Below are 11,915 nucleotides of genomic sequence, written 5' to 3' on the forward strand. Positions count from 1 at the left end.
CCAACAGAGCCACCACAACCACTTTGCCTACCTGCCTGTCTTTTTGATACAACATATCCTTAGATGTTAAGCTCCCAGCTTTGATCGTCTCTCAGCCGTAACTCATAGCATCATACCTACCATTCTCTAACTGTGCTACAAGATCATCGACCTTATTCTACATACTGCATTCATTGACATATAGCACCTTCTGTCCTGTATTTATCACCCTTTTCTAATTTGGTCTCATGATACACCTCAACTCATTCTGCTGATTGCAATTCTGTCCTATCATTTGCTTGTCCATCCTCAGTCTCACTAGACACTGTATCTACCTGTATACCAGCTGCCCCATCCTCAGTCCTATCACACCGGTTCCCTACCCCTGCCAAGTTAGTTTAAATCTTCCCAACAGATCTTGCAAACCTGTTCACAAAGATATTGGTCCTGCTCAGGTTCTAACATAACCCATCCTTTTCATACAGGTCATACTTCGACAAAAGAGAGTCCAATCGTCCAGAAATCTGAAGCCCTGCTCGTGCACCAATTTCTCAACCATACATTCACCTTCCAGATGATCCTATTCTACCCTCATTAGCATGCGCCAAAGGCAACAATACAGAGATTACTACTGTGGAGGTCAATAAGATCATAAGATATAGAAGCTGAATTAGGCTTTTTGGCACATCGAGTCTGCTCTGCCACTTTATCATGGCTGATTAAATTTTCCTCTCAGCCCAATCTCCTGCCTTCACACTGTATCCCTTCATGCACTGACCAATCAAAAATCTATCAACCTCTTCCTAAAATATACATAAAGAATTGACCTTCACAACTGCCTGTAGTAAAGTATGTCACAGATTCACCAGTCTCTGGCTAAAGGAATTCTTCCTCATGTCCATTCTAAAAGAATGCCCTTCTATTCTGAGCCTGTGTCCTCTGTTCTTGGACTCTCCCACCACAGGAAACATCCTCTCCACATCCACAGTATCAAGGTCTTTCACCATGTCATAGGCTTTAATGAAGTCACCCCTTCCTTCTTCTGAATTCTAGTGAATAAGGCCCAGAGTCATTAAACACTCTTCATATGACAACCCATTAAATACTGGAATAATTTTCATGAACATCCTTTGAACCCTCTCCAGTTTCAGCATATCCCCTTGAACATAAGGCACTCAATCTACTCACGATACCCTGTGAAGCCTCACAAATGCTTTATAAAGTTTCAACATTACATCCATGTGGTGGCATCCATTAGTCTCACAAGACCATGTATCTGCTCCAAGAAAGTCTTGCTTCAGTCTGTGTTGGTAGAGCAGCATCTGTTGTGGTTGTAGAGGCCCACACGGGAGTGACAGTCTCGGCTGCAGCGACTGTACTTCAAGGCACTGTCCTCCGGTGTTGTCTTGGTGCTGTTTTTCCAGTCTGTGTGCTTTTCTTCAGCAGCAAGCCTCAGCTTCTCTTCTCTTCTTTTTAGGCCTCTTTGTAGTTCCAGTCTCCAGCGAGAGTGAATGCTTGTGATGTCGTCCCACCTCTCAACGTTCATGTTCAGTACCTTCATATGTCTCTTGCAGACATCTTTGAAAGAAAGATCGGGTCGCTCTTGTGCTCTCTTGCTGGAGGCTAGTTCCCCGTACAGCAGGTCTTTTGGGATCCTGCCGTCTGACATGTGGTGGATGTGGCACAGCCAGTGGAGATGGCGTTGTTGGAGCAGGGTGAAGAGGCTGGGTATCTAGGTGCAGGCCAGGACCTCATTGTTGGTGACTCGGTCAGTCCACTTGATGTCCAGGATGCGTCTCAGGCTGTGAAGGTGGAAGGTGTTGAGACGCCGCTCTTGTCTTGAGTAGAGGCTCCAGGCCTTGGTACCTTAAACAATATGCTGAGGACGCTGGCCCTATAGACTGCAACCTTTGCGTGCGTCGTCAGCTTTCTGTTCTCCCAGACTCTCTTTGTCAGCCTGGCGAATATTGAGGCTGCTCGTCCGATCTGTCTGTTGATCTCAGGGTCTAAGGAGAGTACTGTCTGTGATGGTGGAGCCAAGGTATGTAAACTCATGAACTACCTCAGCTTGTGAAGTACTCATCAGGGACATATTGTTTGCAGATGACACGGCACTGGCAACACAATCTTAAGAGCAACTGCAATGCCTCATGGACAGCTTCTCAAGAGCCTGTCAGGACTACAGCTTGACCATCAGTCTAAAGAAGACAAATTTGTTGGGCCAAGGCCTTGATCACCCCCCTGCCATTACCATCATATTTTATTTATAATCCTCTTGAAATGAATGCCAACGTTGCATTGGTCTTCCTCTGTATTCCACCTGCCATTTCTTTGCCCATTTTTCTAATCTGCCCAGGTCATCCTTTAGCCTTTCTACTTCTTCAAAACTACCAGCCCCTTCACTAATCTTCATATTGTCTGCAAATTATGCAACAAAGCCATCAATCCCATCATCCGAATCATTAAGTGATAACATAGAAATACTCGGTCCCAACACAGACCACTGTGGAACACCACTAGTTACCAGCAGCCAACCAGAAAAGGCTCCCATTATTTCCATTCTTTGCCTCCTGTCAATCAGCCACACTTTATCCATGTTAGAATCTTTCCTGTAATTCCACAATCTCACAGCTTGTTAAGCAGCCTCATATGTGACATCTTGCAAAAGGCCTTCTGGAAATCCAAGTACACAACATCAACTGATTATCTTTTGTCTATCCTACTTAGTAATTTCTTCAAAGAAAAAAAATGATTTTTTCCAGCATGATCTTCCCTTGTGGAAATTATGCTGACTATGGATTATTTTCTCATGTGCCTCCAAGTACCCTGAGACCTCATTCTTAAAAATTAACTCCAACATCTTCCCAACCACTGAGGTCAGATTAACTGGCCTATAGTTTCCTTTCTTCTCCCCCTCTCCCTCCTTGAAGAGTGGAGTGACATTTGCAATTTTCCGGTCTTCTGGAACCATTCCAGAATCTAGTGTTTCTTGAAAGATCATTACTAATGCCTCAATGACCACCTCAGGCACGACTTTGCGAACACTGGGGTGGACACACTTTGGTTCAAGTGACGTACTTACTTTCAGACCTTTCAGTTTCCCAGGAACCTTCTCGCTAGTCCCAGATGTTGGGGGTCATGAAGTGTGTAGTATCTTCATACACTTCATGACCCCCAACACCTGGAACTAGCACCATACTGCTAGTATCTTCCATAATAAAGATTCACACAAAATACTTATTCAGTTCATCTGCCATTTCATTGTCCCCTTTACTACCTCTGCAGCATTATTTTCCAGCTGTCTGATATCCACTCTTGCCTCTCTTTTACATTTTATGTACCTGAAGATCTTTTTGGTGTGCTCTTTATAATTATATTATTCGCTGGCTTACTTTCATACCAACAGAGCAAAGCCACCCCTCTACCTTCCTGCCTGTCCTTTCAATAAAATGTGTATCCGTGGACATTAAGTTTCCAACTATAATCTTCTTTCAGCCTTGATTCAGTGATGCCTACAAGATCACACCCATCAATCTGCAACTGTGCTACAAGTTCATTGACTTTCTTCCATATACAGACAGTTCGGGTTACATACAAGTTACGTTCCTGAGTCCGTCTTTAAGTTGGATTTGCACGTAAGTCGGAAAAAGTACATCCGGTATTATTTAGCGTCAGTTAGTCAAATGTTTCTCATAGTATATATATTTTACCTTTCTATGCATATAAAACACGTAAGGAATGGATATATTCCAATAATTAAACCACTGCGTCGCTTAGTAATAATCGTAGCTTTCATTGGGGCAGGGCCTTTCACATGCTCCATTGTTCTCACTTTATCCGTTATCCTTTAAAATTGTTCCGATCATTGACCGACTGTAACCTAATGCTTTTCCAATGACCGATGGCATTTCAACCCTTTCCAAACGCTTTATTATATCCACTTTATTTTCAATCGTGATCACTTCCCATCAACAGAACAGAAACACTACGGGCAGAGGGTTCCAAGCGACCTCCTGAGGTCCGCTGGGTCCTAAGGACAACCGCACTGAATTCCCCGGGTCTGAAAGTCCATCGCACTGAGACAGATTCAATGGGACAAGTGGGGGCTGTGCTGGGTTTGGGTACTATATTTGATCCTCCACAATATTCTGCATGGGAATTTAAACTGGAGGTGGCAGTTTTTTTTTACGAGGTCAAGTTGCGAGCTCAACATCAACCCAGCACGGATGGTACAAGAATCACTGGATCGACATCAACCCGGCACGGGAGCAGTCTGTCTCAAGCCCAGTGCTGGTCTCACTGCGCCACCAGCTGACCAGAACACGGGGGTGGTGCAGTGTCAGGGTGAATCTTGCTAAGAAAATTTTAAGACAAATACAAAGTTACACACTCAACACAGTGTCAACGGCAATAACTTAAAATGGTGGACGGCGTCGCGATCTGACTTAAAATGGTGGACGGTGTTCTCCTTCCTCGTTCATAAGTACGAGTTGTCCGTAAGTCAGACCTTCATAACACGGGGACTACCTGTACTCTGTGTATACATATATAACACCTCCGGTCCTATATTCACCCTTTTCAACTATGTTGCAACTCATCTTGTTGACTGCAATTTTTCCCTATCAACAGATTCTCCTCACAATACATTGCCTCTTTTTGTAAACCAGCTATTTCAACTTCAGCACTAAAATCTGCATTTCCTGCAATACCTCTTGCATTGAAATATATACAGCTCAGAACTCTAGTTGCACCATGCTCAATCTTTTGATTCCTAAGTTTGTCTGAGCTCTTACCAACATCTGCCTCCACAATCTCTCCACTAACTGCTCTGGCACTCTGATTCTCATCCCCCTGTGCCCCTGGCCTGGCTGGTGCTTCTGTGCCATGGCTGGTCACACAATGGCGGATCCAACAATGCCCACTCCGCTTATAACTCCGTTTTATTTATTGCCTCTAATAAGAATCACTCATGATGAAACTTGATGTTTTCAAATGGCTTCTGCCCTGTAGGAAATCTGTCTCTCTCACTTGCTACTTCAAACAATGTATCACATTTACATCATAAATACTTGCAAAAGTAAAACTACAACAAACTATATTACATTAAAGCCTCATTAAAGTACAACATACAGTCAGAATCTACCTACACCATCAACGGCTTTAAATACACTTCAACACAAACTATCCAGCAATGCTTTCAATAACACAAGAAAATAAACTTCATCAACCGTCATTTCTTTTAACAGAAACAGCATTAACATTTTTACTTCAACATATCAACTGTCTTATGAACTTACAGCGTTGCTTCTATGATGCTTCTTAGTGCATAGAAATTGAACCTTTTTCACGCTGATCCTGCACACGCAACCCCCGAAGTCCCATTTCTCCAAACCGGTATTTACCCACAAGATGCAGCGAAACCGGTTGTGATGTCATCACATGCCGCGATACATCACAGATAATTATAGAATGGGAATTATAGACCAGTTAGTCTGATGTCAGTGGTGGGGAAAATGCTAGAATCAGTTGTCTAAGATGTGATAACAGCACATTTGGAAAGAGGTGAAATCATCGGACTAAGTCAGCATGGATTTGTGAAAGGAAAATCATGTCTGATGAATCTTATAGAGTTTTTTGAAGATGTAACTAGTAAAGTGGATAGGGGAGAGCCAGTGGATGTGGTATATTTAGATTTTCAAAAGGCTTTTGACAAGGTCCCACACAGGAGAATAGTGTGCAAACTTAAAGCACACAGTATTGGGGGGTATGGTATTGATGTGGATAGAGAATTGGTTGGCAGACAGGAAGCAAAGAGTGGGAGTAAATGGGACCTTTTCAGAATGGCAGCCAGTGACTAGTGGGGTACCGCAAGGCTCAGTGCTGGAACCCCAGTTGTTTACAATATATATTAATGATTTAGATGAGGGAATTAAATGCAGCATCTCCAAGTTTGCGGATGACACGAAGCTGGGCACAGTGTTAGCTGTGAGGAGGATGCTCAGAGGATGCAGGGTGACTTGGATAGGTTAGGTGAGTGGGCAAATTCATGACAGATGCAATTTAATGTGGATAAATGTGAGGTTATCCACTTTGGTTGCAAGAACAGGAAAACAGATTATTATCTGAATGGTGGCCAATTAGGAAAAGGGGAGGTGAAATGAGACCTGGGTGTCATTGTACACCAGTCATTGAAAGTGGGCATGCAGGTACAGCAGGCGGTGAAAAAGGCAAATGGTATGTTGGCATTCATAGCAAGAGGATTTGAGTACAGGAGCAGGGAGGTTCTACTGCTGTTGTACAAGGCCTTGGTGAGACCGCACCTGGAGTATTTTGTGCAGTTTTGGTCACCTAATCTGAGGAAAGACATTCTTGCCATAGAGGGAGTACAAAGAAGGTTCACCAGATTGATTCCTGGGATGGCAGGACTTTCATATGAAGAAAGACTTGATTGACAAGGCTTATACTCACTGGAATTTAGAAGATTGAGGGGGGATTTTATTGAAATGTATAAAGTTCTAAAGGGATTGGACAGCCTAGATGCAGGAAGATTGTTTCCGATGTTGGAGAAGTCCAGAACGAGGGGTCACAGTTTAAGGATAAAGGGGAAGCCTTTTAGGACCAAGATGAGGAAAAACTTCTTCACACAGAGAATGGTAAATCTGTGTAATTCTCTGCCACAGGAAACAGTTGAGGCCAATTCATTGGCTATATTTAAGAGGAAGTTTGATATGGCCCTTGTGGCTAAAGGGATCAGGGGGTATGGAGAGAAAGCAGGTACAGGGTTCTGAGTTGGATGATCAGCCATGATCATACTGAATGGTGGTGCAGGTTCGAAGGGCTGAATGGCCTACTCTTGCACCTATTTTCTATGTTTCTATAATGAATTTACCTTCAACAACTGCAACGGAGTTATCAACCTTAACTTTAACTAGAAAATAATTGCAAACGAATTACTACAGCGAAAATGTAATAAAGCTAAATAAATGTCTTAAGGACTATACACTTCCTGCCTGACCTTTATAAGGTCACTATGAACATAATACAGAACTTTAGTCTTTATATCAGTCTTTAGGTAGAAGTAGAACAATTTTTGCAACAGGTCTTTGGTAAGTTTTCACATCACCTTGGTCAGAAGTTTTTAACTCGACCTTACTGAGATGTCCATCCCTACCAGGGAAATTGGCAATGATTCTGGACATTGGCCAGCAGTTGTGGGCAATCTGCTTGTCCCTGAGCAGAACTAAATCTTCAGCTTGAAGGTTCCTGTGAGGTTCTGTGCACTTTTGTCTGTGTTACAACAAAGGTAGATATTCATGGACCAACGGAACCAGAACTGATTTGCGAGAGCCTGAACCTGTCTCCATTGCTTTGTGTACAAATCCTTGTCTGAGAAGTCCCTAGGTGGAGGGGGAGCTCCTGTCTTCTGCGTCAGGAGCATTGATGGTGAGAGTATGAAGGGGCTTTCCAGGTCAGAAGACACAGGTAGGAGTGGTCGCACATTTATAATGGCTGTGACCTCTGCCATTAGTGTGCACAGTACCTCGTGGGTCAGTCAGGTGCATTGCTGCAGAAACATTGAATCAAGGATTCTTCTGGCGGTACCAATCATCCGCTCCCAAGAGCCTCCCATGTGAGAGACATGTGGTGTGTTGAACTTCCAGTTGCATCCCTGCTGACTGAGGTACCTGTGCACCGTTTTGTCCATCCCAAGCTCCTTGAACACTCCAACAAAGTTCATGCTGCAATCAGATCTTAACTGCGTGCAGGGCCTCTTACTGCAAAGAAGCACCTGAGAGCGTTAATGCAGCTAGATGTATCTAAAGATTCGATTACCTCAATGTGTACCGCTCTTGAACTCATGCAGCTGAACATGATGGCTCACCATTTGCTCTCTGCTTGTCCTCTTCTGGTGCATCTAGTGATGATGGTCCAGGAACCAAATGCATTGAGCCCTACATATGTAAAAGGAGGGCAGGCATTGAGGCGTTCTGGTGGGAGGTCCGCCATACGCTGAACTTCCAGCTTCCTGCAGGTGACACAACTGTGAAGTACTGAATTGATCAGTGATTTGCCTCCCAAGATCCACAGTCCCGCTGCCCTGATTGCTCCCTCCGTCAGGTGACGGCCTTGATGCCTTACCTGTTCATGGTGATGGTGGGTGAGCAGTAAGGACACATGGCTCTCTTTGGGCAGGATTACTCAGCCTTTTCTGCAGCTGAAAGGTGAGAGTGTATTAATTGGCCTCCAATGCAAATAAGATAATTCTTCAGGATCGGGCTGAGTTTCCTCAAAGGGCTGTCCTTTGGTATTGGTTTATTAGCTTCGAGGGCCGAAAACTCCCTTGCAAAAGCTGCTCTTTGAGTTGCTTTAAGGATGACATCCTTTGCCTGGGCCAATTTGTCCGCAGTGTGAGGTAAGTCACATTTGTGCCATCCCTTGCATTTACTATTTTGGGATGAGTGTTTGTGGGATCTGGCCATGTGAATGAGGAACGCAAGTCCTCTCACTAAGGCATTTAAGGTGGAGAACCGCTGAAAGCATTCGGTGGTACATATTGATTCTTCCAGTTAGGTGACTCTGGTTTGTATTTACGGCTGAATTTCCGAGTCTCTTTCGGGTTCGATCAGCTCAAATGTCTCACTTTTTTGAGTTTTTTCTGCTGATGGCGCAAGTTTATTATTGTGCTCAGTTTGAGCGAAGACTGACGGTCCCAGTGTCTTCTCAGTTACTTTACCACACTTGTTAAAGCCTTGATGTGCTTCCTCGATACACATAAAGCTTGTGCAGGGTTGAAAAATTGAATGGTGGCCATTCTCTAGCACGTTGGTCTTAAGTGTGTTAACTGTCGGTTTGTGAACATTGCCAAGGCACACCTCTCCTATTCCACCCAGCCCAGATCCAGGCATTGGGCGAAGGGGGCATCGTGTGGTTCATTGACCTGCTGCCTGACCTTGTGCACCCTGAGAACGACTCTTCTGAGTAGCAGGAGTATTTCTGCTTTTGGATCCAGTTCTGGGATGTGCTTGGCAATGTGGTGGAGCTGTGGCTGGTGTAGCACTGCGCTTGGCGTTGGAATCTCAGTGCAGTAATTCAAGATTTCATTGCACTCCAAGAGTGGAGGGATGACAACATTACCATCCAGCAACTCAAGCTGGAAGCCTTCTGCTTTCCTGCCATAAGTTTCTACGCTGCCTGGGCAAGTTCTAAGGTAGTATAGGAACTGATTACTCTCTACATTGAATGAGTCGAAGAACTCTGATCTGACTAGTGAGCGATTGCTCTAGTCATCCAGAATTACATAGGCTTTGATGGCCTTATTTTTGGCTCCCTTAGAGTATACCTTAGTGAAGCAGATCTTTAAGCAAGAACGGCTTGATTGATCTTGACCACAAACTTCTGTGAGGCTCGAGCTGATGACAGTTGCATCAGGGTGATCCTCTCCCTCCCCGCCATCCTCTCGTGAGGGTGAAGGAGCTTTGTCAGTAAGCGGTGAACGGCCGGGATGTATGGCCCCATTGTGATTAGTGCTGTTGCATTCCAAGCACTTTACGGGGAATGTACACTCTCTAGCGAGGTGAGAGGTAGAGGAACAGCATTTAAAGCATATTCTTCTCTCCTTGAGAAGGGCCTTTCTCTCGTCAAAGGTTTTTTTCTAAACATTCTGCATTTTTTGAGGGGGTGGGGGTTGTTGTGCAATGGACAATTCTTGCTAGGGTCATTGTTAGTTTTGGAGACTACAGTTTTACGCACCGAGACAGGTTTATTGGTGTTAAAGTTGTTCAAAGTGGATTTGACCGACTTGGTGTGAATTGTACTGCTACCTTGACTCATGAATCTAGGGTTGTTTCGCTTTGTCGCCTCCTTGCACACAAACCTAGTGGAATACTTAAAGGAAGGGAATCGACCATTGTTCTCTTCCTTGTACTCTGAGCCAACAGACACCCACCTTTCCTGCAGCCCAAATGGAATCTTGTCCACGATTGGTCTAATTCCGTATGAAGTATCTGGATAGGACAGGCCAGTTAAATAGCTGTCTTCTTTAGCACCTTCAATCTCCATGAGTAAGTCTCTGAGTTCTCTTAGTTTAGTGTGGTCCTTGGCTGACACCCTAGGAAAATTTTCCAGCCGTCAAAATAGTGCCATTTCAATAATTTCAGGTGCGGCATAGCACTCCCGAAGTCTCTCCCAAGCTAGTGTAAGGCTGGCTTGGGGTTGTTGACGTACACTGAACATATGCGTTTCACCTGTTCACATGATTCCTTTCGCAGCCATTTTGTCGTAAGATCCAACTCTTGGGTTGCTGTGAGCTGGACTTCACTGGTTGCATAGGCGAATTAGGAGTACCAAGCATGGAAATTTTCAGGCTTATCGTCAAACTGGTACAGTCCTGAAGTGACGAGATCTCGTTGTGCTAAATACTGTGCCAAGGGTTCAAGTGCAAGTGGCATGCTGGCTGGGGGAATATGTTGGCGGGCATATGACTGAGTGTGTACGTTTGTTATGGGATTTGCTGTTCTGACTTCAGCCTTTGCCTCTTCTCTTGCCAAATCTGATAAGTTTGGTGTTGTGAAGTCTTTATCGTCAGCCCTTTCATTCTTGAGTTCATCGCAAAGTTGCAAGCATAAATTATCTTCCTCAGATGGATGCGATGCAATTGGGCTTCCCTGTGACTCCTCTTGAAATGGGACGTTAGCTGGTAAGCATGGAGGGGAAGAACGAATCTTCAGGTCATTTTGAGATTGGACATATTTGCCAGTGTGTTCCAATCTGGTCCTTTCTGAAGTAGATTTTACTTCATCTAGAGTGTGTACTTCTTCAGTGCTTTCTAATATTTCTGCTTCCACCCTGGCAGCATCGGCTTCTCGGTGGAGCACCAGCACTTCTAACTCTGTTTCTATCCTTACCTTTTCCAACTAGTTTTCAGCTTCTCTGGCAGCCTTTTCCATTTTCAGTTTTGCTTTTTGTTCAGCGTATGAGGCACGCACCTTGGCGGTTTCTGATTTAGCTCTTGCGGGGGCAGCCTTGCTTGCTGATACCCTACTGCTTTTGGCGCTGGATGTCAACGACTTGACGCTAGATCGCGAGGTCATCGCACCACTTGTTGAAGCACCTGGTAAAACCGCCTTTTCACTGTAGCGTTCTCGTGCAGGGTGAAGAAACTCTGAACTAACACCAAGTTAAACCGAAGTCAATGAGGACAGGATCACAGTAAGATTAACTGTTTACTGTTTACCTTCAACAACTGCAATGTAGTTATCAACCTTAACTTTAACTAGAAAATAATTACAAACAAATTACTAAAGCGAAAATGTAATAAAGCTAAATAAATGCCTTAAGGGCAACACAGAAGAGACTTTCATTTTGGTGGTCACACCCAGAGTTCAGGCTTTAGATAGTAGGTGGGTGACCACCATGAGATGTAAGCAGACAGAGAAGGGTTCCCCTGGGGCCAGTCCCCTCAGCAACAAGTATACACCTTGGGATACTGCTAGGGGCATGACCTACCGTGGCACAGCAGCACCAGCCAGGCCAGTGGCACAGTGGCCAGCTCTGAGGCTCAGCAGGCCTCTGAGGCTAAAATCATGCAGAATGATCATGACAGGAGACTCAACAGTCTGGGATGACCAGGGGATTCCCTGGCTGCAGAAAAGACACCAGGATGGTGCGTTGCTTCCCAAGTATTGGGATGAAGGATGTCTCAGTATGGCTGCAGCATACTTGAAAGCGAGAGGGAGAGCAGCCAGAGGTCGTGGTGCACGTTGGCACCAATGACGTAAGTAGAAAAGGGGAAGAGTTCCTGCACAGTGAGTATATTTTGTAAAGGAAGAGGGTGAAAATCAGGACTTCTTTTCCAGCTACATCCAGCTGCAGCTTCTAACAACCCGTGTTAAGGAGTTGGAGTTGGAACTGGATGAACTCCAGATCATTCGAGAGGC

The 11,915-nt window shown here is 44.6% G+C and overlaps 1 protein-coding gene across 1 annotated transcript in view; it reads right to left on the reverse strand.

Annotated features, from left to right (window-relative positions):
- Positions 1 to 1,648, reverse strand: part of LOC132395141 (alpha-2,8-sialyltransferase 8F-like) — a 150,385-nt gene extending 148,737 nt beyond the window's left edge. Inside the window, exon 1 of the mRNA XM_059971441.1 lies at positions 1,359 to 1,648. Coding sequence (XP_059827424.1) covers positions 1,359 to 1,648 — 290 coding nt within the window. The remainder of the gene's footprint in view (positions 1 to 1,358) is intronic.
- Positions 1,649 to 11,915: the final 10,267 nt, after the last annotated feature.

The sequence above is a fragment of the Hypanus sabinus genome, chromosome 6 (assembly GCF_030144855.1).
Source record: "Hypanus sabinus isolate sHypSab1 chromosome 6, sHypSab1.hap1, whole genome shotgun sequence".
Lineage (NCBI taxonomy): Eukaryota > Metazoa > Chordata > Chondrichthyes > Myliobatiformes > Dasyatidae > Hypanus > Hypanus sabinus.